We start from the raw sequence: 27,398 nt of genomic DNA on the forward strand, positions 1-27,398 counted from the left end.
CAAGATGTAGATTAGCAGATTTCGAAAGTAGTCTTAAAATCTTCATCAGTCAGATTTTTAATCGTGGTGTTACCTAATTTAAGTAAGAAATCTTTAGCATAACATGTCAATAAATAATAAAGTTATTAAAACCTATTTATTTATGGTAATAAGTATGCACATTGTCTCGACGTTTCTCAGAATTCGTATGCAGCAAACCTGGTTAGAATATTGTGTGTGTTTAGTCAGAAGTTGTCGGGACAGCACCTTAACCCTGATTCCAAAGCTTTGGTTATTACGTTTGTGGTCATTCTCGGAATTAATGTTTGCAAATATATGAATTGATACCTCAGATCACGTACACTTGTTATGTATAGAACATAATTATAGGAAATTATAACCATCTGCACCATATTTATAATTTCTAATCTATCTTTTTTGGTTAAAAAATAAAAACATAAGAAATGTAAGGATACGCTTTATGGGTTAATTTTTGCTGTGTACTTAGATATTATATTGCTTCAAAGTTGGTATAGAAGAAAAATAGGATCACACGATCTACTCACTCCTCATGTATTCACTCCTTCAATATGAAGTTGTGGCAAGCGTCCGTAGCAAGCCTAAAATTTTGTTATAGCTGTTCATTTGTAACACAGAATAAAAATGACTCGACAAATACTATAGTCTATATTATTGATTTCAGAAAGCTCGGCTTGGAGCTGGTGCCTCGGCGAGGCGCGGAGGCGGTGGATCCCGAGGACATCAGCTTGGTGGAGCTCTACAGGGTACACGCTGAGAGCGCGGAAAGGGCTGCAGCGGTTAGTAAACATTATACCTACAAGGATAGTCTAAAGTCTAAACCGAAGATCATAATATTTCCTGTTTTTTCAATTGCAGAGCATTTTGCGACTTGGTGGCGATCAATGCCGATGTACTAACGTGAATTAGTTAGAAAGTCTTTGATAGTGCAAATTGTTCCTTACTTTCGCACATTTACCAGCGTCCAGCACGTAGCAGCACGAAGTTCGAACTCGCCGCATTTTAGAATTCGTGGTATGAAATCATGTGAAACCTCGCACATTCGTCCGTATGCGCCGCGCCGCATTTCGTGTACTCTTTGCGTGTACTATGCGGTCAGCGGGACGTTCGACGCGTACGGCGCGTACGGTCGTGACAAATGTGCCATCAACTTAATTAAACATGTTTAGGGATAATGCCTACTTTTAACATGAGATGACATTTTGCCAACGCATTGTTTACCTCAAGAAAAACCGATGACACAAGACATAAGACTTACGCTGTAGGTACAGTGTGTATACAATATATTTTACCAATGAAGTACAATATCTACTAATAAAATGTCACGGTCTGATCCGTAGTTCTTATAGGATGAAATATGTTTGCAACCTTTTGATTTCGCCGTTGGTAAATCATCTAAACCGTTTGTTATAGAATGATGAATCTTTGCATGGATTCATGATTGATGTGCACATGTACTACCGACTACGCTAAAAAGTGATAAAATAAAATCGTTAAAAACCATTATTTTGGTGCCGTTTGATCATTATATAAAACTATAACATCTTATGCTAAGTATGTACTTACATGCGGTTTTGCTCCGAATACTCCGAATCGAATAATAATTACTGTGTGGACCGCAAAACTGATAGCTCGAAGGCTCGAATCGAGCCGGCTTCATGGAATTAAATTTATAGATTTAGAATAAAACTATCGGACAATGCTGAATGTGTAGACGAAATCCCGAGCCGCGGGTTTTGCTCGTCGTTATTGCTCGATCGAGCAAAACCGTATGTGAGTACTTAGCATTAGATTAGGAGAACTTTAACGGTCTTACCACAAAAGATGTAAACATCTATTGAACAGTTGTTTTGAGACCATTTTGTACTGAATTTTTTTCTAATCAACTGTTCAACAGGTGTTTAAATCTTTTGTAGTAAGACCGTTAATGTTTAGGAGTTATGAAACAGACAGTGTTCGACAATCATTTGGCCGATTCTTCATGTTTTCCATCATCATTTCATAGCCATTGAGTGTTAATCACTGGCCTCTATAATACACTGGACAGGCGATCGCTATCAATAAAATAAGGAATATTTTATTGATAGCGATCGCCTGTCCAGTTTATAGTATTTGAAAGTCGCCATATTGGCGCTGATTGCTATGTGAAAGCAGTAGTGAGTGTACTTGGAACTACGATTTTGCAAATGGCGGTTGCAATTTTCTATGTAATTAGTTCACAGTACGCTCACCGCGGCGCTTCAAATCGGCATAAGAAATAGCTGTCATTTTGCACGGCATAGCCTGTCCAGTGTATTGTAGAGGTCAGTGGTGTTAATAGACTCACATCAATAAAATGTTCAAAGGCAATGTTTTATCCAAAGTAGGCGACTGACGGCAAATTCTTTTGAGATTGCTCACGGCTGTGACGGAGCGCATTTTTGTGTTGTTTTGTGCAACTTTCCTTTTTTATCTCGTCTTCTAAAGTTTATATATTTTGTGTTTTAAGTCTTTTAACACCTTATTTCTCTCTTTTTGTCATACACAAATGTAATTTAAGATTCTAAGAAATTAATAAAAAAAATCGAAAATGGTTTAGTTGCGACTTTTTCACAAAACCTAAAAGATTTTTACAAGAACTTGCAAATATTAGTCGAGTGCCGAGGCAGACTGAAGTACTCAACCCTCTCTTGAAATATTAATCTTTTGTTAACTAACCCTCATTTTAAGAGGGCGTATGCTTCGCTTGCCAGAAGTCCTTTGTATTATTTAGGCAACACGTGATTTCGGTAGATTTGGGGACACGTGTTTTAAGGGTCCTATTATACATACTTTTAATCTAGGGTTAGACTGCTTTATGAAACAGTCTGGTATAGTTCCTATGTCCACAAGTATTGAGGATAAACATCATACCTAAAGTATTTGCAAATAACAAAACTAACTGCTAGTTTTTACACCTCCTGTGACTTCGATAACCAAGTCATTAAAACTTTTAATTGCTAGGTAAAGTTAAAGTTTAATGTCTTTTAATTTTAGTTGTTACTTACTAGATGATGCCCGCAACTCCGTTGCGTCAAAATTCATTTATCTTGCCTTTTTCGGGTAAAAAGTATGCTTTCTCGGTACTCAAATTATGTATCTCCATAGTCCATACCAAAAGATGTGGGAGAGCCATGCTTCGGCACGAATGGGCCGGCTCGACCGGAGAAATTCCACAAGCTCACAGAAAACCGGCGTGAAACAGCGCTTGCGCTGTGTTTCGTCGAGTGAGTGAGTTTACCGGAGGCCCAATCCCCTACCCTTTTCCCCTCCCTACCCTCCTCTATTTCCTTCCCTACCCTCCCCTATTCCCTTCCCTACCCTCCCCTATTCCCTCTTAAAAGGCCGGCAACGCACCTGCAGCTCTTCTGATGCTGCGAGTGTCCATGGGCAACGGAAGTTGATTTCCATCATGTGACCCGTTTGCTCGTTTGCCCCCTTATTTCATAAAAAAAAAACTCCTTTCAGCAAAATCGCTTCAGCGGTTTGGGCGTGAATAGGTAACAGTAGAATACAAGATACAATTTAATATATTATTTGTTTGCTTATTGATATAAAACACGGCTATTGTGTGTCATCCAGTATTCATTGCTCAGGTATGATTGTAACATTATCTGTGACATATAACACAAATATATTAGTCAATACTATGTGAGGTGTACTAAGTATTTGCATTGTTACCTGTGTGCGGATTTTGCAAGATAATTATAATCGTTTACACTGCAAGATTTGTTGAAAAGAATGACTTGATATATTATATGAAATAGTAAAATGGGTTATTCAATTACATAAAGATTAATGGCCGTACCCATATTTGATCTATCTCTGGTTTTACCCTACTAGAGATAGTAATAGCTCACAATTCACATAAAATATATGTCTCTAATGTCTAATGTAAGCTATTCCTATCTCTAGTAGGGCCAAACCAGAGATAGATCAAATATTGGGAACCGCCGTAAAAGTCTATCAAAATTGTTATTTTTTTAGCCTGTTTAGTTTTACCTTTTTTAAATTTCAAAGTTTCATAGAAATAAGATTAGAAAGAAAGAGTAAATAATCGGCCAAGTGCGAGTCGGACTCGCTCACGAAGGGTTACGTACCGTTGTAGAGAAAAAAATAGGCCTAAAAATTTGCTCAGAACAGTAACAAATTTCATGCAAAGGACCAAAGTACTTACTTAATCAACAGGACTTCAAAAGCAAACATCAAGGAAACGCTAGAGTGTGCACAGTCGACCTACTCTTCTCGACTAGTCGACCTAGATTTTGATACTTTTTGCTACTTTATTGTTATCAGATCTCAAAAAATATGTAATTATTCAAGGTTAACGCAGTAGCGTTAACCTTGAATTTATATTATAAACAAAGCAGTAGCTTTGTTTATAATTATAACTTAGTTACGTCTCAAATTATATTTTAATCGGGGCATCATTCATTATCATTATACATCCTGCCTTACGATAGGCACTAAATGTCTACCAGAATCTGATGGCAAAAAGTGAGAAAATAAATTGACTCAAGCAATACCGGGGTAATTGGAATAAAACATTTTGATCCTTATTATCCTTTAGAGGCTTATTCTGTGTGTGAAACATGCAAATATAAAAATGTATCCAATGATCAAGGACATTTTTTGAAAATCTGCCTTCAAAATTTTCTATCAGATTCTAGACCTATAAGTACTAACATAAGTTTTGTAAACGTGATGTATTCATCTATATTTATGTTATAATTGAGAAAGTATGTTTGCCTTTCTATCTGTTATATTTTCATACATATACCACTGACCAGTCCTGGGTGAGGTTATATAAATATATATAAAATAGTTGGTATTCCAAATGTTTACGGTTCCCGGCTCTAGGGCCCCCGTAAGGTATTGCAAATGTTTACGGTTCCCGGCTCCAGGGCCCCCGTAAGGGCTACTGGCGCCTGTGTGCAATAAAGGATTTTGGCGCCCCTTTAGGCAAATTTTTTGGGATCTTGGTTATGGCGCCCCTAAAGATGGCAATTTGGCGCCCCTAGAGGATGGCGCCCGTGTGCATTGCACACATTGCACATAATATGGTAGCGGGGGCCCTGCCCGGCTTAGATAACTGAACGATGTAGTTGCTGGCAACAATATTATAATTCTCAATACTTTCGTTCCAGTGGCGCGGCACGCTGCGTCGCACAGGCGGCTCGGGTAGTAGCTTCAACTCGAGCACTCTCAGCAATGGCTCCACCGTCCAATCCCACAACCTCATGTGCAGCATGCGCGACTTCGGTCACACGGCCGGTGGGGATGAAGCAGAACTCCTACTGTGGCTCCACGACGCGAGAAGAGCCCAGCCGCTGTCCGAGCGATTCCGGATACGGATAGCACGGGACGGGTTCTCGAATTACGTGGATAGGCTGCACGCGAATAGCACGCTTTTTGCGGTGAGTATAAAGTGAAAATTACATCAGTAGCAACTCTAGAGATGAAACAGAGTTACTACTGTGGCCACACGACACCAGCCGGCCTAAGATGCGCAAACGAGAAAATGTTGTCTACATGTTTTCTCGATGTTTGAGGGTTTGTCTCTTCATCTCTATTGACCCTAACAAGACATAGTACATTTTTTCTCGTGTAGATCTGTTGTCAAAATCTATCGACATAATATCAAAAAATATTTTTTTGACATTATGTCGATATCGACAATATAACTACACTCGAAATGCATTGAAAAGATATACACATGTAATTAGTTTAACTCCACTTTTAGGACCTATCAGCGACAGATCTCTCCCGCGAGCTATGGCTGGTGGCGTGGGTTGTGCGTGTCGGACGGTGGTCGGGCGGCGGCAGCGGTACGGGCGAGTGGCGCGGCCCAGTCGCTCGACGTCCTCTCGGCGCTGGCGTGCTACCGTTGACAGAGTTCCTGAGGATACCGGAGCCGCAGGCGATGGAGAAGGAGTTTACGTTCAAGGTATTGTTGTCTCGCTAACACAACAGTTCTACATCGCTTGGAAGCGTAGTGCCTCAGTACGCAAGTACTGATCGGCGCAGGCCAAACGCCGTACACGACCATTTATGTTACCGCTCTAAAAACTATGGGCACTACTTTAGAATAGCTGTAGTAAGATGCTAACCATAATTAACGAAATATTGTGGTATTTTAGGTGTATCAATGTGAAGAAAAAGACTTTCATCAGCTCCATGAAATGTTAATACGAAAACAGATGAACAAATGCAATATTTTGCCAGGACAACCAAATTATGGTAAATATGAATTTAATGTATTCTTCGAATAATAAGCTGCTGCCCTGCTTTTAAACACTCTCCCACTTAGTAACAAAAATATTTACACAATAGATTGATGCTATAGTTAACTTGTCAAATAGCTTCTAAAAGTTGTAAAAATAATCAAGGACAAATTTTGTACAGCATATTTATTTTGCAAGATTTTCTATTATTAAGAAGATTAAGACATATAATTATTATCTATCTCTAAAACCCTTTAAATAATAACATAACTATTTTTTCAGGTATCGTAGTAGCACTACGACTTCTATCTAATGCTAGCAGTATATCGGAGGCGATATCGTCCGGTGCGACGGTCACCGCTAAACGGGGATTCCCCGACGTCATCATGCCAGGGGATGTCCGCAACGACCTCTACTTGACCTTGGAGAAGGCGGAGTTTGAACGAGGCGGGAAAAGCACCGCTAAGAATGTTCTAGCTACAGTCAGCGTTCATGACGACACGGGACAGGTTATCAATGTGAGTTGGAATTACTGTTTATATTGTGAAACTTTAGGCAAAAATAGTCAGAACCGATATAAGAATGGAACTAAAATAGTGCATGAACAATAAAAATTTAATTGTAACTTAGGGCTATAACTCACCGGGAAGCCAACGCGACGTAGTCCGTGTCATTACCATGTCACCTCTACGTCGCCGCAAAGCGCATTTTTTAAACTTAGCTTTAAGAAAAATACCACTTTGCGGCGACGTAGAGACGCCAGACGTTGCTTTGACGTTGCCATGGTAACATCACTGGCTACGTCGCGTTGGCTTCCCGGTGAGTTATAGCCCTTAGACCCAGTTTCATCAAGCAATGTTAAATAAATAATGACTTGTTAAATCAGTTAATGGCCTGTTAGAGCTATCGAGCGTTCCACCATGCCCTAATGTCATGTTAAATCGCCTAACACGTTGTTAAATTTAATTCCCGCTATGGAGGTCCGTTAAATATTTAACAGGCTGTTGTATGAGTCAAAATTACAACTTTCAAAGACAATAATATGCAATAGCAATAAAAGAATATGTTTTGACTTTTGAGTCTTTCCGCCATGTTTTCGCTACGTCCTTATTATTAATTATTTTCATAGTTATGAATAATTATTTATTTTCACTTTGCCAAAAATTCAGCCTTCGGATTTTCCTTGACATTGCAAATATACTAACTTGTATCAAAATTACCAAACCGAAATATGTAAATAAAAGTTTGCATTATGATTCATGTTTTCAGCTTTGACAGATAATAATTATTAACCTGGTAAATTTAGAAGAACTATTATAGCGTAACAAATGTATGCGATCAGTGATATTTTAATTTGGTCGCATTATCTACTATTATACTACTATGGAAGAAAGTGACACATTGCAGCAAATATGTCGTATTAATCTTGTACATTGCAATTTCGTCGCCTTATAACAAGAATGAACGAATTGATAGCTGTTGTTCACTCGTTGTTCACTTAACATTGCATTTACTAATCCGCTGTTAAATTTTTACTGTGGGACATAAGTATTTTAACAGTCTGTTTAATTTTCTAAGCTCCGTTAAGTAATGCCTCGTTAGGATTTAACAAACATAGGTTGGTGAAATTGGGTCTTAGTCTCAGTCTTGTCTCTAGTACGAAACAAAATAATAAGTAGTTGATATATCATGGACATAGCCATCGTTAGCATAGACACAGCCAGACGTTACATGTCAGTTTTTGTCTTTTCAAAGTGAGTTTATAATTAATTTATAATTTAAAGTTAATTGTGCTGGTAATACATCACAATTAACATTTTTTTTCTTAACTGGTATAATATTTTTAAAACATTAAGGGCCTGTTTCACCACTTTCTGATAAAGTGCCTAATAGGCTATTCACAACTTTTTTGACAGATTCTCCATACTTGATCTGTCAAGTTAATTGGTGGATAGCCTTATCAGGAAGTGGTGAAACAGGCCCTAAACGTAGTATTTGAAACAGGCCCTTAGTGAAACCAAATTAGTTTCCAATCAGCAACTTTGCGAAGGGATCCCTAACGCTGGTGTTTAATGGCTAAAACATTGTACCATCGAGGAAATTGATTCCTAGGCAGTTGACAGACAAACGTCATTTGGTCAGATCATGTCAATCCAATGTAAATTGTGATCTGTCGGCTGGGTTGGACGTAACGCAACCAAGCTGTGTAGGTCCCCTGTCTGCCTAGGAATCAACTTATCTGATAGTACGTGCGTAACCAGGATTGCGTGTGGGGAGCCAGTGGTTGCGGCGCGACGCGTTTCGACTCGCTCGTCCTGTACCACAACAACGCGCCTGCGTGGGCGGAGCAACTGCGTCTCACGGTGCCGCTCGACACGTTCACGCACGCGCACGTACGCATCGAGTTCCGACATTGTTCCAGTGAGTGTAATAAATAAATACATTATGAGGCTATAGCCTTAAGGTTGTCACAGACAGCAGGTAATGTATATTAATGTACATTACATCCCGGGATGTATATCTTTACATTATATTAATGTATCACACACACAACAGGTAATGTAACGTATCTTTTCCTATATTTCAATGGTAGCCGCCCCGCTTGACGCACATTTCAGCTGCTAAAGTGTTATACAGGCTTTTCTTATTTTTAATGTAATACTATAGCCTTTCGAGTTACTTGGTATTAGATTCACTAGATAGTTCATCAGAAGATGATTCGGATTGTAATTTTGATGCGCGCATTGTTACATATTGTGCCAAAAACAGAACGATGTGGATTGAAGATATTTCATTGAAAATATAGGCACTGGGAAACAGACTGCCTGCAGTACCTGCTGTGAAGTGCTGTACTGCTGTGCTAAGGTGGCAAGTGGCAACACTGTGTGTATCTGTCTATCATACACATCTACACTCATATTATAAAGAGGAAAACTTTGTTTGTATAATTGTAATGAATAGGCTCAAAAACTACTGTACTGATTTTTAAAATTCTTTCACCATTCAAAAGCTACATTATCCACGAGTAACATAGGCTACATTTTATTTAGGAAAAAATAGGTTTCCGTAAGATATTTCGGTTTTTCGGAGACAAGGTGCAAAAAATCGATCAGAAAAGTAACGTATTTTGCGTACGCTGCCTAAACTATAAAAGATAGAACCATAAAATTTTCTAATTAATTGTAGATCTTATAAATACCTACAAAAAAGTCCGCGACACACTATACCTATCTACTCGTATGTCGAGTGAGGCACAACAACAATTTTTTTATTTAAAAATCTTGAATTTTTTTGTACTACATTTAAACGCGTTTATTTTACTCATGCTATTAATCCTTATTAAAATAAATTATTTAATCACTAAGTACAGTTTATGTAGATAATATTTGGTCTTTGAATGACTAAAATTGGACGTTTGGTTTTGAAGTAATGGCGAAATTAAAATACGTATTACGATTTCTACTGCACGGCCCGTTGCAAAGTGGGCGTCATCAAGGTTAGTTTAAATCTATTAGTTCTTTTCAGAGCTAGAATATTACACGCTATTAACATTTTCTTAAATATTTGAAAATGCCTAAGAGAGCCAGGTCGGACGACCATGGCGCCATACTTATTTATTTGTTACTTTTATAAAATAATATGGGCAAAAAAACGTTTGCCGGGACAGCTAGTATAATATAATCACAGAAATTTTTGAACACCCTATGAAGAGAAGAGATGTATATTTGTACATACAGAAATATAATGAGATGTATTGAGATGTATTTAGATGTATCAAAATATAAATGTATATTTTCATATAGCTCGGTATCTTAAGATACGATGATGTAAAAATATACATTATAGCTGATGTGTGTGGTCTCCTGACGATTTCTATAGAAAGATGTATTGAGATGTATCGTGCTATAATATACATCTTTACATTACCTGCTCTGTGTGTGACAAGCTTTAATTGGTTAGTATCATTTTGTCTTAAAGCTATGTTAGAAATTTTCTGAAGTTTTATATAAATTTAAATTAATATAAAAATAAAAAAAAAGCCTTAAAAAGAGATTTAACAGTAGCAAATCATGTTTGTCAGTCAGCATCTTTCACATACGCGTCAATTTACTAAAAAATATTATTGATTGCTGGTATCTTTTGATATATGTATCAGAGCTTCCCGAGCTGTTTGTTGCGAGTTGCAATGTATTAGTTTGCCCCAGCCTCACAATATAAACACTGAGAAATCTAAATATTGCAGCACGAGATAAGAATGAGAGAAAGCTATTTGGCTTCTCTTTCGCACGTTTGATGGAAGCGAGCGGCGCGACGCTCCGTGACGGCGCGCACGAACTTTATGTGTACAAATGTGATGACCCTAGCAAGTAAGTGTTATTACGTTTCTGTAAAATGTTACCCTGTTAAAAAATTAAACATTAATTATTCAATGTTCCTGTTATAATATTATTCAATTCTTATTTTCCTTACCCATAGGGTAAAAATGTTAAATATAACCCTAATATTTTTGACTGTTTGTCACCAGCGGTATCTCAAGAATCGCGATAGCTATACAGTTGAAATTTTCACAAAATAATACGTTGTTCTATTGCCCCCTTATTTTCTGTTAATGTTATAGTTGTTTGACAAGAGTCAACTTTCTCGCTATAGCCTAAAATCCCAATTTCACATTAGCCCAATCATCTCAAGAAAAATTAATTGCTAATGATATATATATTTGTTACAGATTACTATCAGCCAGCTATCTGTCCCTACCGTCATGTGCCACGGACACCGCGAGAGCAAACACCAACGGCGTGCTCTCCGCATTCCCTAGAAGTACCAAAGAAAACTGTATTATCAGCACCCTGCTGTGTTCCACGAAACTTACACAGAATGGTTAGTATTTAATATATCCAGTTTCTTTGCAAAAACAACGACTATTTACTTTTGAGTGATGTATCATAGCGCTGAAAATTTTACGCTAGTTAAAACTTAGATCATATTGTACGGTTTTCTTGCACTAATCCGGGAGTTCACTTAATAAATTAATTAAATATAATAATATTTATTTCAGGTGGATCTAGAAAGATCAAATGTTTTAGTTTTGATTGAGCAAAATTCGGGTAAAGAATAAATATAATGGCCAAAAGAGTGAGCCATGGTCACAATAATACTTGCCATTTCTTTTTGCATAAGAGTTCCTTTAAAAAGTTTTTTTTTTATTACAGAGGACCTTCTAGCTTTATTACAATGGCGTGCGCATCCAGAGAAAGTCCAAGAGACACTATTGCGAGTGTTGCGTCTCGGTGACGGATTGAGCTGCGAAGAACTTATAAAATTCCTCAGAGATGTCCTAGATGCTCTTTTCGCGTTGTTTTCTACGGAAGATGGAAACAGGTAAGCTTGAAACGTAGAAATATGCGTAGTCAGTAGTTTTGCATTTTCCGTTATGTCTGTACGTTTTTTGTTCTGTTTTTCTATCACAACAGGAAGATATAGACAAAGAATATTTAAAGCCATCTTTTGTTTCAGCACTCCCCACTCGGGTACTGTATTTCTTGTGCTCGTATCGATCTGCAGCCTTCTCGATGAGAGTAGATTCCAACATTTCAGACCTGTTTTAGACGTTTATATCGAAGAACATTTCTCTGCTGCGCTTGTTTATAAGTAAGTTATACTTTTAAGTAAATGATGGGAAAATAAAGAATTAAATAACAATATCCTTAAAATTATAGAGGTAGCAAAAAAAATTCCAGCCTATTAAAAGAATTGCCGAAAAATTATATTATTATTGTAAAAAGTTACAAGTTGCTGCTTGCTTTACTTTAAGATTCCAGCTTACTTTCTGAATCCTTCTGAAACAATCCATTTTTTCCGTATGAATATAAAAAATGTATAGCTATGTTCACACTATGCAATTTCATCTTCAATTTTCGTCATATTCTTTTTATTCAACTTTCGTTTGGCATATTCAATAATTGAATGCGTCAAAATCCACCCGCGTTGGAAAGAAAAGTGTCATAGCGTCACGGGCATGCCTCACGTGCGATGTTGACTGCGCTATGCCCTTGATGAACAAAAAAGGCACAGTGTGGACAAAGCTTATTACTAAGTACTTTAATTACAATATATTCCGCAGGGGTCTCCTTTCATCAGTTCAACACTGCGCGGAGTGGGCAGCGGGCGCGGAGGGTCAAGAACCAATACGCAAATGTCTACGTTCACTCGGCTGCGTATTCCGCCTCGCCGTGCGCTCGCGTCGTCTATTCGCACGCGCGACCGGCGGGCAATATGAGGACAGTTTCCGACGAGACGTGAGAGCAGCACTACACGCGTTACGGCAGTTAGCGCATCACCCACATAGGGATCATTTGGCGCCGGCGCAGGTATTAATTTTAATTAACGCAATTTAAAACCGTAAAAAGTGTTTACTCGTGTTCGAAATTTACATTAGTTAATTTTAGTAGTGTGACGTTTCGCTTGCTTATTTTTTTTAATACAGGTAAAATTATCTCAATGCAGACTTGTCAAATCCCCATTTCTAAAGCGTCCCACCTCATTTTCTTGTTTATAAAGTTGTTGCATATAATATAGTGTTAGAAAGCATATGTTTAATAACAAACACTTGGTTTTGAGACAAAAAAAAAAGAGTTCAAAAAACAAATTATTGCATTGCCATTGGCTCAATACATATACAAAGTTTCGAATTCATGAACCTACTGGATATATGTAAAATTCGTGCTCAAAGAGTCCGTTACATACATACGCTAGTGAAAAACATCACTTCCACTGGCACTTCCCCCAGGTGGCGCTAATGTGTTCATGGGCGGGGGTAATCCGCGAGGTATGCGCGGCACTCGGCGCAGTGGAGGCGGCGCGCGCGGCGGTTGGCGTACTCGACGCGCCAGCTGCGGCCCCGCCCCTAGCACGTGCCCGCCTTGCTGCCGCACAAGAGATACTGAAAGGACCTCTGGGAGAAGATCCAGGTGAGTGTGTGTGCTGAGTTGTGAGGCTTTAATACTTTTTATCGTGAAGATGATGACATTTTTTTTTGGAACTCAATCATTACTGGTACTATATTGTATAATAGTATGAGAATGCTGTACCACAATCTTTCATAAACATTCATCCTACCTTGCACACACACAATATGAAATGTACTGTAACTACTTCACGATGATAATTGATAAGTGACAAAAACTCACACTGATCACACGATAAAAAGTATGCACATTGCACCGAGCAACAAAAAAACAAAATCCATTGAAAACAGTAATTTGAATGTCTGTTTCGTTATGTATATATGTAGTTGGTTTCACAGAGGCATGGATGAATTGTTTATAAGTAGTCTATAAACACGAAAATCAATTCCACGCTCACATTAGGACTTACCTTTTTTCAGAGGCCCGCAATATAATACTAACGACAGCGTGTCACCACTTACGAGTTCATCTCGCGCGTCGCGACGAGTTGCCGCAATGCGCCGAAATGTTGGGAGAGCTGGTCACCCTGTTGTGGAAGAAGGAAGACCCCGATGAGCCGATAGATGAGGATGAGTTGGACCCGGATGTGGATGTGCTGTGTCTGAACACCCTGGATGTGCTGGTGGAGACGGTGTTGCATCTGATTGGCGGAAATTCACCGGTGTTGGTGAGAGTCTTATTTTAGCCTGTTTTCTGATGATATTAATATGATTAATAATTTTGTTTTATGTCATGCTTTAAAAATCAAAATCAAAATATTTATTTCTAAATAGGTTAACAAAGTTAACACTTTTAGAACGTCTATATGAGGCCTACCACATGCGTCTATGCGTCATGCTTTGTATTTAAAAACTGGCCACACGTAAGAGTCGGAGGGCTATAACTGCTATAAGCGAGTCATTGAAGAGGAGGGAATTTTGTTAAAAACTCACTACGTCTCTTCCAATCGCGCACGACAAGTGAGGACAACGTTGCTATCGAAGTTATTGTGACTGACAACGTAGAGTTCGCATTATACAGGGTGACAAAACAAAGTGTAATACTTTAGGGTGTATGTGTAACTTATATATGTAGTGTGAAAGTAGCAGCGCTGGAAGAGCTATTTTTGTGATTTGTATGAGCAAGCGCCCCAGCGTCATGAGTTTGCCAATACAAAAGTACTCTTTCAGCGCTGCTACTTTCACATTCAACTCTATACAGGGACTCATACACACCCTAAAGTTTTATCACATAGTTTTGTTACACCCTATGGTATCGTTGCATCGATAATTTAAGAATTATGAAAAAAATACAATTATCAATAAGTAATTGGTAAATTGTCCCAGGGTTCAATGGTAGCTGGTCTACTCGGTGTGATGGAGCTACTGAAACCTGCGCACTACCAGCGACTGTGGAGCCATCTAGCGCCGCACCCGCACGACAGGAAGCCGCTCAAAGATTTCCTCATGCGAGCCTTCCTTGTGTTCAGACATTTGATTGAACAAGATGTAAGTACTTAAGAGATGATACAAGGCAATAAAATTAGCTCGCAAGGTACTTTAGATATCTTTAATTGCTTAACTTAATGTCCTATAATTTATTGGCAGTCTGAATATTTTAGTTCTGATGGAACTGATGGAAAAATATAGTTGTATTGACTATTTTCGTAGTCAAACCACATATTATAGTTGTGAAGTTTTGATTACCCTCCCAATAAAATCAATTAAAACATGTTTTACTTCCACTCCAGGTATTTCCATCCGACTGGATGGTATTAAGGGTGCAAAGCTGTAAAGTTCTGCTAGCAGCGTTACAGGAACTAGCTAAACCGTTGTTGGAGAGATTCTTGGGCGACGAACCTCCGCAGTTTGATTCACAGGTGTGTTTAATTTTTCAACAGTTCTTCGTGTGATATAATAGTGTCGGATAGGTAAATGTCGGATAGGCGATCCACAACTTTCTGACAGATACTCAATACTCCATCAGTCAGATAAGTTGTAGATAGCCTATTTACGGCACTTACCAGTAAGTGGTGAAACAGGCCCGTCATCTTTTAAACCCTAGAATTTTTACGTGGTTATAATAATATCCACCATCGGACAGAATATATGTTAGATACAATTATTATTTTTTTGTTTTTTTTTCCAGCTATGGTCAGGATACCTAGAGCTAGGTGTGGCCTTAGTTACTGCCAGTGCGCTTCAATCGGAGCGCTGGGTGTCTCGCGGTGGGGAGCGCTCGCGCATGCGCACTGCGGCCGGCTTGCAGGTGCTGGCTGTATGGACTCGGCTAGGTAAACCGACAAACTCTTACATGTTAATACTTTTTGTTTGAAGTTCTGTGTTACATCTGTGGTTGTACGTATTTACTATGACATTAAGCAGACACTAAACATGTCCCAATCAAATGACGTAGGTCCGGCATATATAAACCACTTTCTCTGGTAACAAGCGTACCGTACCAAAACAAGATACAATAAAGATACTTAAATTTGTATGTAATATCACATAATATTCACTTCCAGGCAACGCGCAACTGCAGCTCATAGGCCCGGCGGTCGGTGCGTTACTCGAAGTGACGCTAGTCGGCGAACTGCGTCGCGCGGCGCTCGGCGCTCTCGTCGCGCTAATGGCGGCGGAACGGGCGCATGCGGGATCCGCGCGACGCACGGAAGCGGCGCTAGTGGACAAACTAGACTCGCTGGTCGCTGATAACAAGGCTGATGATCATTATCGACGACTGTTTGATACTGTGTAAGATTTATTTGTGTATTTACTAACTTTTCCCGCGACTTACCCACTTACTAACAAAGACACGCTTGGTACCCAACCAATTTGTCAGACAAAGATAAGCAGACCTTATAACGTTATTTACTGTATAAATATTTTTATTAGCAAGAGGCCTTATGTAATGCATAATATGAACGCTAGTGACTATTTAAATGGTCAAGAAAATATATAGATTTTTCAATATTGCAAAAGTATAGTTAAAGTCTAATAATTTCCTTTCAATTGCCATGCTATCTAACCATCTTCAGGGAGCATCTAAGTTCGGTGTAAGTATGTAAACATATTTTGAAAAATAACTTCATAAACGGCGGCAAAAAATTTAGACATTGGCTGTTAAAAACATAATCATTCAACCCTGGCGTTTAAAAAAAACATTTCAGATTGATGGAGCGTGTGTCATCGGAAGGTTGGCGTGAAGCGGGAGCGGCGTTTGTTGGCTGCGTCACGAGACTGCTGGAGCGGCTGTTGGACTATCGTGCGGTGATGCAGGGAACAGAGCACAGAGATAAGAGGATGGCAGCTACTGTTAATTTGCTAGTACGTGCAGTATGCATTTATGTAGATATTTAGGCCGTTGAAAAGGACATCGGCTGCGTCACGTGACTATAGAGCGGCTGCTAGACTATCGTGCGGTGATGTAGGAAACTGTAGCTCTATCATGAGTTTAAAGCTATAGTATTTATCCATACTCGATACCGACTACGTAAATATTTAGTATGGCGATTTTACTTCCGCAAATAACCGCTGTAGGCGCTGTAAAATTTACCTTACTAAAAATTTATGGTAGTCGGTATCGAGTATCGAAAAATACTATAGCTTTAAACTCATGGTAGAGCTACAGAGCATAGAGGTAAGAGGATGGCAGCTACTGTTAATTTGCTGGCACGTATTGTATGTAGGTACTTAGGCCGTTGAAAAAGGTGGTGCAGAGTGGGCGTGGTATCATCGGCTGCGTTACGTGATTTCTAAAGCGGTTGCTGAGCTATCGTGCGGTGATGCAGGGAACAGAGCATAGGGATAAGAAGATGGCGGCTATTGATAATTTACTGGTACGTGCAGTATGTCTTTATGTATGTATGTAGACCGTACAAAGGGGCGGCGCAAAATGAGTGTGGCATCATCGGCTTCGTCACGTGACGTGACGTGAATGCTGGGTTTTTGCCCAGTTTTTACAAATGGACACTAAAGACTAAAGTTCACATACGCTTCTTATAGAACTTCTACAAGAACGAGATAGACCGCAAGGAGATGTATCTGCGCTACGTGTATAAACTGCACGATCTGCACATCGCATCCGACAACTTCGTTGAAGCCGGCTGTACCCTACTGGTAAATATTAATTTTCAGACATCAAACTTGTTAAAGAACGTGGCTCTGCGTCAGCTACACAGCTACAATGATGTCATTGAATAAATTCATCCCCCTTAATAATAAGGTTAATATTTAAGCCGCGTATAACTATTTAAGTTCCGCTGTCTTTGACTTTTCCAATATGCCAGACAAACACAAGGAGACCTTTAAAAATGACTCGCTGTACTACATGTTTTTTTTTTATGAAATAAGGGGGCAAACGAGCAAACGGGTCACAAAGCAACTTCCGTCGCCCATGGACACTCGCAGCATCAGAAGAGCTGTAGGTGCGTTGCCGGCCTTTTAAGAGGGAATAGGGTAGAGAAGGGAATAGGAGAGGGTAGGGAAGGGAAAAGGGTAGGGGATTGGGCCTCCGGTAAACTCAAGCGCAAGCGCTGTTTCACGCCAGTTTTCTGTGAGCCCGTGGTATTTCTCCGGTCGAGCCAGCCCATTCGTGCCGAAGCATGGCTCTTCCACGGCAAAATGTTTATTGTAAGAGGGTTAGAGTAAAATGACAAAAGAAAACATGTCACAAAATAAAAAGTATAACAATGTGACCAAGAGTGCTCGATATAAATACAATCATACCAAACTAGAATTTGAAGATACTTTACTTTTGCAGCTATACGCAGAAACTCTGAGCTGGGATAGTGATCAACTGGGCGCGGACCCTGAACGTCCAGAGGTGGTGGAGTGGAAGCGCAAGGAGGCGCTATACAACCAGGTGCTGCAGTACTTCGATAGGGGAAAGGTACGTCAATACCGGAGTAATGTTATAAACTAATATTATAGTAATACTCTTACTGATAAACATATTTTATCATCTATACAATGCTTTTTCCTTGTCCTGGTTACTTTGGATAAGTTGCTTGATAGAAATAGATATATTTGCATTCGATACTTTTAAGACTGAACCTACTATAGTTTTTATTATTCGTAGGACTGAACTAAGTAAAAGTAAAATTTTACTAACGTAACCAATAACGTTACATTTTGTTTTGAAAGAAAAACAGAAAAAAATGAAAGAGATTTCGAGCATAGTGATTCGTTAATTCGGGCACCGCTAAGCTCCTCTCCGCCCAGCTCCGCGTCAGTGGAAACGCAGCCTAAGTGTTTGTTATAGTCTACAATTTACATGCTATATTTGCTTTGCCTTATATTACAATCTATTGTTAATATAAAGTCTGGCTTTAGTGCTGGGAGAAAGGACTCCCTCTACTGGGTGAACTGGCAACACTTTACGAGGTGAAACTATGTGACTACGCCCGTCTCGCTCACACACTGCGTACCAACGCGACGTTCCTCGACTCAATACTGGAACAACTGAGACCTGAGCCAGAGTATTTCAGGGTCGGATTCTACGGGAAGGGATGTCCACCGTTTGTAAGGGTAAGTTTAATAGCTGTCTTGTATTTGACAATAAATTATTGTCTTTGCGGCAGGGCATGTTTTGTCTCATTCAGCAGTTTTTTTTTGTATTACAAGCTGTAATATGTTGTAGTACATGTATGACTAAAGAGAGCTTAATAGTTAACTCTAAACAGTAAACCAACAAAGTGAAAATTAAATTTTGATATAATTATTTATTCTTGTTATTATCAAACAAACAAACAAACAAATATACTTTATTGTGCACAAAAATTACAATAAAACTTAAATATAAACAACAATAATTATTCATAAATAAGACATGTACACAAAGGCGGGATATCAACATAATATATCATATGAACATTTAAAGTGGGACTGTACTAGGCTATACTAGAGCGGAGTAACGAAACACGTTACGGCCAAATATTTTTGGTACGAAATCTTTTGGAGTAAAACGCACCACGTTTCAGCCGAACTACGCGACGCGGGACTCCAATACGTTGTGAAATGTCGCGCCTGACATTAAGCCGATGGCATAAAAACGCGGCGATTCCGATCCGCGTTTCCATATTATGCGATACGATATAATATTGTTAACTATTCCAGAACAAGCAGTTCGTGTACCGTGGGTTGGAGTACGAGCGTATTGGCGCGTTCACGCAGCGGCTGCAGGCGGAGTACGCAGCGGCGCACATACTGATGCGCAATACGCCCCCAGACGAGTCCGTCGTCGCCGCTGATGGACAGTGTACGTGTTTAGACCCGCTAAATTACTACTTCAAGTTCTTCAAGCCTTCATATTAGGCAATTTTTATGATACTCTTAACGTGGTCACGTAAATTGCGGACCCACTTGCACCGGAACCGCCAAATAAAATGCAAAAAGCTTTGTTGAGCAAAATGAAACTATTTCATATTGAGTGTTGTATGCGACACTCAATATGAAATAATTTTCTAATATTGTGAAGGTAGTGGGGTAACTCAAAGGGGGGTAATCGGCTACGAAATTGCAAGACCTATTTTTATTCAATTTGGCAAAACATATTTAAAGTAGATGAGGAATTTATCTCCACAACTTTTTCCATGTCCCACTTACACGCATAACGTCTGGGATAAAAAGCTACATACTGTTTTTTTTAAATTCTAAATCCCCACGTACATACGGGACAATAATTCAGTAAGTATACAGGACAATAATTATTACAATACTTATGTTATTTACGTTATGTTAGTTCTTATTTTACAATACTGATTACTGCTACATACTATTTAATGTCACAGACATACAGATCTGCAACGTGAAGCCCGTGCCCGCACGTCGGGTGTGGCCGGCGGGCGCGCCCGAGCAGGCGAAACGCTTCTATGCGTGCAACGACGTCGATACGTTCCTTTGCGACCGCCCCCTACACAAACCGCCCATAGACAAGGATAATGAGTTCAAGGTATATGTTCCTAATGTCAAAAGGAATCTTCTTGGTGATTCTAGTCCATAGACAAAGCTTTTAAAACAAATATAGTTTGATTGTAGCTCTTAGGAAAAGTAACATAAAAACTTTTTTTTGTGTTTTGCACTTGTGCACAATAATATTGCTACAGAGCCCTCGTTGCGTATTCGTAGAAACGAATTGTCATTATTTCGTACGCGAGTGAAAGGGAGAAGTCGCGATATGTCAATTTACGCATTTCTACGTGTCACGTGACCTATACCCTAGATAACAAATGCAAAAAAGTGCTTTTTAAGTCTTTGTACGTTTTATAAAAACATTTTCAGAGTTTATGGATCGAGAGAACAACACTAGTCACAGAAAGCACCCTGCCTGGGATACTGAGGTGGTCTGAAGTCATTTCGAGATCGGTAGAAGAAATTCCACCTGTTGAGGTTAGTAACCAGTATGTTAGCTGTGATTTAACTAACGCCCGGGAACATATTATTATTATTGTATTGTAGGCTATATTATCTGCATTGTCCATTGTTTCTTAGGCCGGTGTACTGACTATTTATACCGGCCTTATTGTCCTTATTTTAACAGTTCGCCTGCGAGACGATGGAGGCTACCGAACGCGAGCTACGAAGCCTAATCTCCCAATACACTGCTGATCCCACTCAAAACATCAACCCGTTCTCAATGAGACTCCAAGGCACCATAGACGCGAACGTGCAAGGAGGCATCACTAAGTACGAGCAAGCGTTCCTGACTCCTGAATTCGGTCGGACTGCCTCGCCGAGAGAGGCGGCCGCCGCGGCTAAATTAAGAAGACTCATCTCGTCGCAACTCGCTGTAGTAGACGCGGGGCTGACTCTACATGGTCGGTTAGCGCCCGATGAAGTTAAGCCGTTGCATCGGTAAGTGCTACCTTTAAAACTAGAAAATATTTACTTGCTTGAACGGCAAAAAAACGTTAACCCAACTGTCCCTCAAATTATTATAGAGGTAATATTCCGAAAATCATTTTCGATCAAATTGTAAACGTTACTCTATTTTTATTTCAGGCGTTTAGTGGAACGCTTTACTCAGCTCAGACAGAACCTGGGACCAGGCCTTGCACGCGCCAGACGACAACTCTCCGAGAGTATAGTCAAGTAAGTGAAATAATTTATTACCTTAGCAGTTAGCTTATATTACATAACAATTTTACTTTGGAACATAGAAACCAAAGGAGCAGAGGATTAACACAAACGTTTTCTAAATATAAAATTAAGATTTATTTGTTACTTGTGTCAGGCCTGTCCCACTCGCGCCTTTAGGTATCGAACTGTAAGTACCCCTTTAAAGGGGCAGATCACAAGGGACTCACAAGCGAGCGGTGACGCGCACGCAAGATTTATTCAACGTATATATCTACGTACTGATTTAACCGCTGTGACAGAATCATTATTAATCTGATAAATATGAACAATTTAAAAAAGTCAAAGAAATATTTCAATAAAGTAATTTAAGATTTTAAAATACAAAAAAAGATAAAAAATACACAAACATAGCAAATAAACCAATTTGTTACAAACAAACCGCATACTACACATAAATAAACACAAGTTACTATGTTTAAGTTGTAAAAAAATCCTGACCAGCTCCTACACTATAATCGAATATAAAACTATTATAAAATATATAACGTTGGGTTACTAAAATTCGATTATTACTATAAAAAAGTTTGCTATTAGTAGCTATAGTAATTAAAAGAAGATTATTTTATTTTCTAAAAGGTGACAATCTTGATTTCGTCAGAAAGGGTACCTCTTACGCGATAGAAAGAAAGCGCACATGTAGGCAAATACGGTGCCTACAATTAAGGCACCTAGCACTGCGCGCTCGGAATTTGAACTTTATAGTATCGCAGCAAGAGTTGTTATTTTTTTAAACGGGTTTCACGAGTTGGACTTCTGTTGGTACTACTAATATATATTCTGTGCTTGTGTAGAGAATCCAATCAATAAAGTAAAAGATTCTAGCTACCTACGTATGTGTGCATGTATGTAAGTTCTAATCATAATGTCTAAACTAGATTCTATAGATTTATAATAATGACCTGAGTAGTGTCACTTGTTGTAGACGGGTTTTTGATTCTTAAATATTTGTTTTCAGTACACCGCTCCCTCCAGTGCCATCGTTGGACAAGAGATCTCACAGCATACAACAGAACGAAGGATATTACGAGGACGGACATCTGTATAATAAGCCAATTGTGAGTGCAATTTAGATACAATACTATACTATCGACTGCCCCATAACTGTATTAAAAAAAAAGATAAAACCGACTTCAAAATTGCACGTAATTGAGAATTGAAACTCCCTATCTCCAAAACTACTGAACCGATTTTGATGAAACTTGCACTGTTCCCTAAGTTGAACAATATCTAGTACAACAAAAAATACTGAAATCGGAATGGTAGTTCCAGAGATATGCGAACACAAACATAAAAACATACATACATACACACACTTTAAAAATTTGACACATTTGTTCAGACGCTGATAACATAATATACGAAAATTGGGGAGTTCTGGAAATATTACATACATACGCGTCGAATTGATAACCTCATTTTTTTTAAGTCGGTTAAAAAAAGATAAGTTTCTGTTACGCCTCAACAGACCGAGATTGCTGTAACCAAACTGATTTACCGTCACACTTTCTACGTTGATCCATGATGGACAAATATGGTCTACTACATCTATAATTTATATAATATGATTGCCAATTTTCGTCGTCGATTGTGCATATCTTGTTAGAGTCATTATCATCAGCAGGAATATGTAAATGCTATTCAAAATCAAAATATTTTTTATTCAGAGTAATTTTTTTACAAAAACATTTCCGAACGTCGATGCTAAGGTGCCTACCACCGGTTCGGGAACTAACCCGGCGAGAAGAACCGGCGTAAGAAACTCGTACGGGGCTATCTTTTACTAAAAAGATGGAAAATTACAAACATAATACATAGTGCACCAAGGCTTTAAATGAATACTGGTAAATTGGAGAACTGTCAAAATGACGTTTTTGTATGAAAACAGCGTTAGTTCCTTTTCTCGCCACGTTTATATTTTAAAGCCTTATCGAACTTTGTGTTGAATCTATACAATTTATGAGACGCTTTATAATGTTTTGGTTGGTGCAATACAATAAAGAAAAAAAAGACGAAGACAAAACATTATGTACTTTTACTTCTTTTTTAGAAAGGGATACAATATCTGTTTTTTTTTTGCAGTACTCAGCCGAGGAGCCCCTAGACCAGGGTCCCATTATGTCAGCGAGTCTCCCCGCTACAGGATCGAACGCGATGGACCCCGATCCGATGAGCAAGTCCGCGCCACCGCTGCCGCTCAGACCCAAGTCGGGCGACCCGCGGAGCCCCACGCGACCTATATTAGACCGGTAATTACTTAACTAGACGACCCGGCAAATGTTGTTTGGTTGTATACGTTATGATATATTGTGCGTCTATTATACTTATGAAACTTCTTACTTCACTGAATATTATGTATGTATATTTAAAAAAAGACCTTAACAAAATCAGTTCGTTATACGCTACCACCGGACTAAAAAAGTAAAGTAAAATAGTGTTCTTGTGTGTTACGCGAACACTTGGGCACTTTCAAAATGATTCTTGCTATTTTTTTTTGTTACTTACGGCCTATCTATATTTGAATTTCAAACTGAATTATATTCACATTATGCCGACATACAGTGTAGAGAATCTACTACCAGATTACTATAAGCCATTGACATAATTAGGGACATGAGTGGTTGAAGCCGGTAAGTGACATTTCACAACATAAGAACAGTTACGCATTTTTTTCTCTTATAATTTGGAAAAACCTTGTAACCTACCTACTTCATCATCTGGCTACACACAAAGCATCCATTTATGCAAAAAACGGCAATTTTTTGACATTTGTTGTCTTAACGTAAATAAGACTTTAGTCGTATAACTTACCTTAATGCTACAGTGAGCCGCTAGAAGAAGACGTGGAGACTCGCCGCCACAGCCGCGCGTCATGGAGCGAGCCGGGCGACGCGCCACCGCTGCCTCCTAGAGTTTCAGGTATGCTTGTCACCGGCAGCTCTTGATTTATGTATAGGCAGTATAGGCCATGGCCTATGGGTGGCAGCGTCCTATGGCGTCCTAGGGGGGGCGGCAGCGTCCTATGGCGTCCTAGGGGGGTGACAGCGTCCTAGGATGGCGGCAGAGTTCGTACATAGGGGCGGCGAAATTCATCACTGGACACGATCACTGGACACATAATTCTGACCACAGATGGTGGCTCAAACCGGGGGTCGCCAGTTCGAATTCCGCCAATGGAACAAATTATAATATAATAAATATCTTAAGTAAATGTATTATACAAAGGTTGTATGTTTTTGCAGGTTTTTTTATTTATGGAACGAAGTTCCTTATCGTGCGTTGCGAAAGGAGGCTAGACGGTGGAAAAAATTAAGACCAGAAGTTGTAACGACACCTTTTGCCATAGTTGTAAGCAAATCGGCATGCGCGTGTTTCTCTGTCTGTCTCTCTCTCTCTCATAGAAAGCAACTTCCTTCTATCCGGGTGTCCCTTGACAAGTTGACACCTCTCAGGTTTTATTTATTGTATTAATGATGATGTAACAGGCGATAAGCGGTCGTGGGGTGAGGCGCCGGCGGTGCCGCGGCGGCGAGCGGCCGACGAGCGCGACTCCGGCGTCAGCGTCGACCATCATTACACCAACGCCGATAGACACGGTACGGGATTCAACTTCTTTAGTATTGTAGCAGCCTCAGAAGTTACCAAGTCGGAGTGATTTTGTTTCAGCAAAATAATAATTTTGTGATAGCTACATAATCGTAGCCAAGCGCTCAGAAACTTCCCTTCTTCAGAAACACGAAATAGTTACGTATTTAAGCCGAGATTAACTTTATTTTTAACTAACGCATGCCATAAAGTTACGCGAAAATAATATTACAAATGCGGAATTGTGTCTGACAGGCTGTCCGTCAGATATTTCATGCTTAAACCGCTAAACCAATTGAGATGAAATTTGCAATGGGCATACTTGAAATCATACTTGAACTATATGGCAATTTTTCAAAGCCTTAGCCTTTCAGACAAACCTTTCTTTTATTGTCTCCAATGTGAACTATGATTCCAGATCTCGACCTAGTGGAGTCTCTACGCTACGAGGAGATAATATCGATGATGTCGGTACCCCTGCATGTAGACGAGGGGGAAACCCCTCCCCCCATACCGCCCAAAGGTTTGGGACACCTGAGCAGCTTCGACTCCGGTCACCATGAGAACGGCGAGTCACATTGCTAGCGAGTAGCGACAAGTATGGCAGTACAATTCTCGTCACTAATGGCTCCTACATGTAACTGCGAATTCGCATCGCAATGTCATTTTTAGTATGAGTTTTGTTGCAGATATTTGCGATGCGATGCGAATTCGCAGTTTTGTGTGAGAGCCCTAAAAGTTGAATACGCGTACAATTCTACAAGGCAATAGCCAAAATGAAAATCAACGTTGCTTACTTGTAACGTGTATTTTAAGAGAAAGCGGTTATACTCATCCAAATGTCATCTAAGTATCCAAAAAATAATGGCTTATAATTAACTGATCACCAGAAATAGTAACATTTCACAGACAAAAATAGTAAACGATCACCAAAAAACAGACCACCATTTTAATGTAAAATGATAACCAAAGATTTAACATCTTAAAACCAAAAATAGTAAATGATCACCAACATTAGACTAGCATTTTAATGTAAAATGATCACCAAAGATTTTATCTCGCTATCCTATTTATGCAAAATGACTCCAAATAAATTATTCCAAAATTAGTAAATTATCACCAACATCATACTAGCATTTTAATGTAAAATTATGAACATAGTACAAATTTTCATTTTGCTATCATATGAATATGATAGCAAAATGAAAATATGATATATAATGAGCTAAAGAAAGATGAAGAAAAAAAATCATTGCTAACTGGAGAATAATAAAATATTTATGTTTAAAAAGTAATAACCAAATTTGAACTACATTATAATTTTAAAATGAGAAACAAAAGAATTACATCTCGTTATTTGACCATCGTAAATAAATTATTAAAATAATAATATAATGATATCGGGACTCAGTATAATTATCTCCATACCTAACTTCAGCAAAATCGGTTCAGTGGTTTGGGCGTGAAGAGGTTAGAGACAGACAGACACACTTTCGCATTTATAATATTACTTATTAGTATGTAAAACTCTCATCATCCATGCTAATATTTTAAATTGGAATGGGTAGGTGTCCGTCTGTTATCTCTTCAGGTCCAAACTGCTGAATATAACAATAAATGGAATTATAATACTTCCTTGTTAATTATATTACGCTTACATTTTTTGTCGATCGTAGTGATTTATTTGGACCGAAATGTCGCATTGATTTGCTCGCAAGGATTTGGTGATCATTTGCTATATTTGGTGATCATTTTACTATATTTGGCGTTTGATTACAATTTAAAGTGTAGTCGTGACAAAAATAGCTGGTAGTATTGCAATTTTAGACTTTCCTTTTTTGGTGTTCAGTAACTTTTTTTGGTAAATAAGTTGAGGGTATCAGCGCATTTTTTGGTGGTCATTATATTTGTTCCCAAAAATAATTACACTGGTGCCATTTTGAATAACAGCTACTTTGCATCCAGGAACTTTTGATGATATAGTCCAAGAGCCTTTAGATTTTTGTGGGTCTCTAATTACTCTAATTATTAATAATTCAATGCAATGGTGGATGACAAAGACTATAAAGTTTGTGTACACTCCACCTTCACAAGGGAACGATAATGCATGTTGTTTAAATTTGCAAACGCAATGCGCATGTGTGTGAATACTTTAAAATGTCCATTGTTTCAAGTTTAAGTTACGAGAATTGAGTATAATTAATGTAAATTGACCTACAACGGCAAATGTTGCTAGCGATAGGTATATTGACCACCACTGACCAGTATGTATGACCTAAAGGCGTATGAATGGGGATAGAATTTCTGCTTTGGTAATACATAAAAATATTAAGTCTCGAGTCAGTTTTTCTGAAAATGTATATGTCTCACTTGTGTCTCAATGTATAAGTTTTTTTCTTTTTAATCATGTGAAGGTTATTTATCAACTATATTTGACAATACTCTGAAGCAGATATTTTGTCGCCATTCTATAA

At 38.8% G+C, this 27,398-nt stretch overlaps 1 protein-coding gene across 2 annotated transcripts in view; it reads left to right on the top strand.

The window, feature by feature from the left end:
* LOC121730837 (dedicator of cytokinesis protein 4) overlaps window positions 1-25,612 on the top strand; it is a 57,985-nt gene extending 32,373 nt beyond the window's left edge. Inside the window, exons 5-36 of one of the 2 annotated variants that reach the window (XM_042120016.1) lie at window positions 683-797; window positions 5,184-5,453; window positions 5,780-5,983; window positions 6,177-6,276; window positions 6,543-6,778; window positions 8,522-8,681; window positions 10,504-10,627; window positions 10,987-11,138; window positions 11,471-11,639; window positions 11,775-11,909; window positions 12,382-12,628; window positions 13,048-13,228; window positions 13,645-13,892; window positions 14,551-14,712; window positions 14,955-15,083; window positions 15,353-15,497; window positions 15,729-15,957; window positions 16,242-16,259; window positions 16,374-16,530; window positions 17,209-17,322; window positions 17,966-18,094; window positions 18,538-18,732; window positions 19,321-19,462; window positions 19,995-20,155; window positions 20,485-20,592; window positions 20,744-21,057; window positions 21,205-21,294; window positions 22,298-22,397; window positions 23,422-23,588; window positions 24,164-24,258; window positions 24,825-24,935; window positions 25,343-25,612. In XM_042120016.1, coding sequence (XP_041975950.1) covers window positions 683-797; window positions 5,184-5,453; window positions 5,780-5,983; window positions 6,177-6,276; window positions 6,543-6,778; window positions 8,522-8,681; window positions 10,504-10,627; window positions 10,987-11,138; window positions 11,471-11,639; window positions 11,775-11,909; window positions 12,382-12,628; window positions 13,048-13,228; window positions 13,645-13,892; window positions 14,551-14,712; window positions 14,955-15,083; window positions 15,353-15,497; window positions 15,729-15,957; window positions 16,242-16,259; window positions 16,374-16,530; window positions 17,209-17,322; window positions 17,966-18,094; window positions 18,538-18,732; window positions 19,321-19,462; window positions 19,995-20,155; window positions 20,485-20,592; window positions 20,744-21,057; window positions 21,205-21,294; window positions 22,298-22,397; window positions 23,422-23,588; window positions 24,164-24,258; window positions 24,825-24,935; window positions 25,343-25,509 — 5,074 coding nt within the window. In that variant the 3' untranslated portion in view covers window positions 25,510-25,612. The remainder of the gene's footprint in view (window positions 1-682; window positions 798-5,183; window positions 5,454-5,779; window positions 5,984-6,176; window positions 6,277-6,542; window positions 6,779-8,521; window positions 8,682-10,503; window positions 10,628-10,986; window positions 11,139-11,470; window positions 11,640-11,774; window positions 11,910-12,381; window positions 12,629-13,047; window positions 13,229-13,644; window positions 13,893-14,550; window positions 14,713-14,954; window positions 15,084-15,352; window positions 15,498-15,728; window positions 15,958-16,241; window positions 16,260-16,373; window positions 16,531-17,208; window positions 17,323-17,965; window positions 18,095-18,537; window positions 18,733-19,320; window positions 19,463-19,994; window positions 20,156-20,484; window positions 20,593-20,743; window positions 21,058-21,204; window positions 21,295-22,297; window positions 22,398-23,421; window positions 23,589-24,163; window positions 24,259-24,824; window positions 24,936-25,342) is intronic. The other variant, XM_042120017.1, reaches the window with a different exon arrangement.
* The last annotated feature ends 1,786 nt before the right edge of the window (window positions 25,613-27,398 follow it).

The sequence above is a fragment of the Aricia agestis genome, chromosome 10 (assembly GCF_905147365.1).
Source record: "Aricia agestis chromosome 10, ilAriAges1.1, whole genome shotgun sequence".
Lineage (NCBI taxonomy): Eukaryota > Metazoa > Arthropoda > Insecta > Lepidoptera > Lycaenidae > Aricia > Aricia agestis.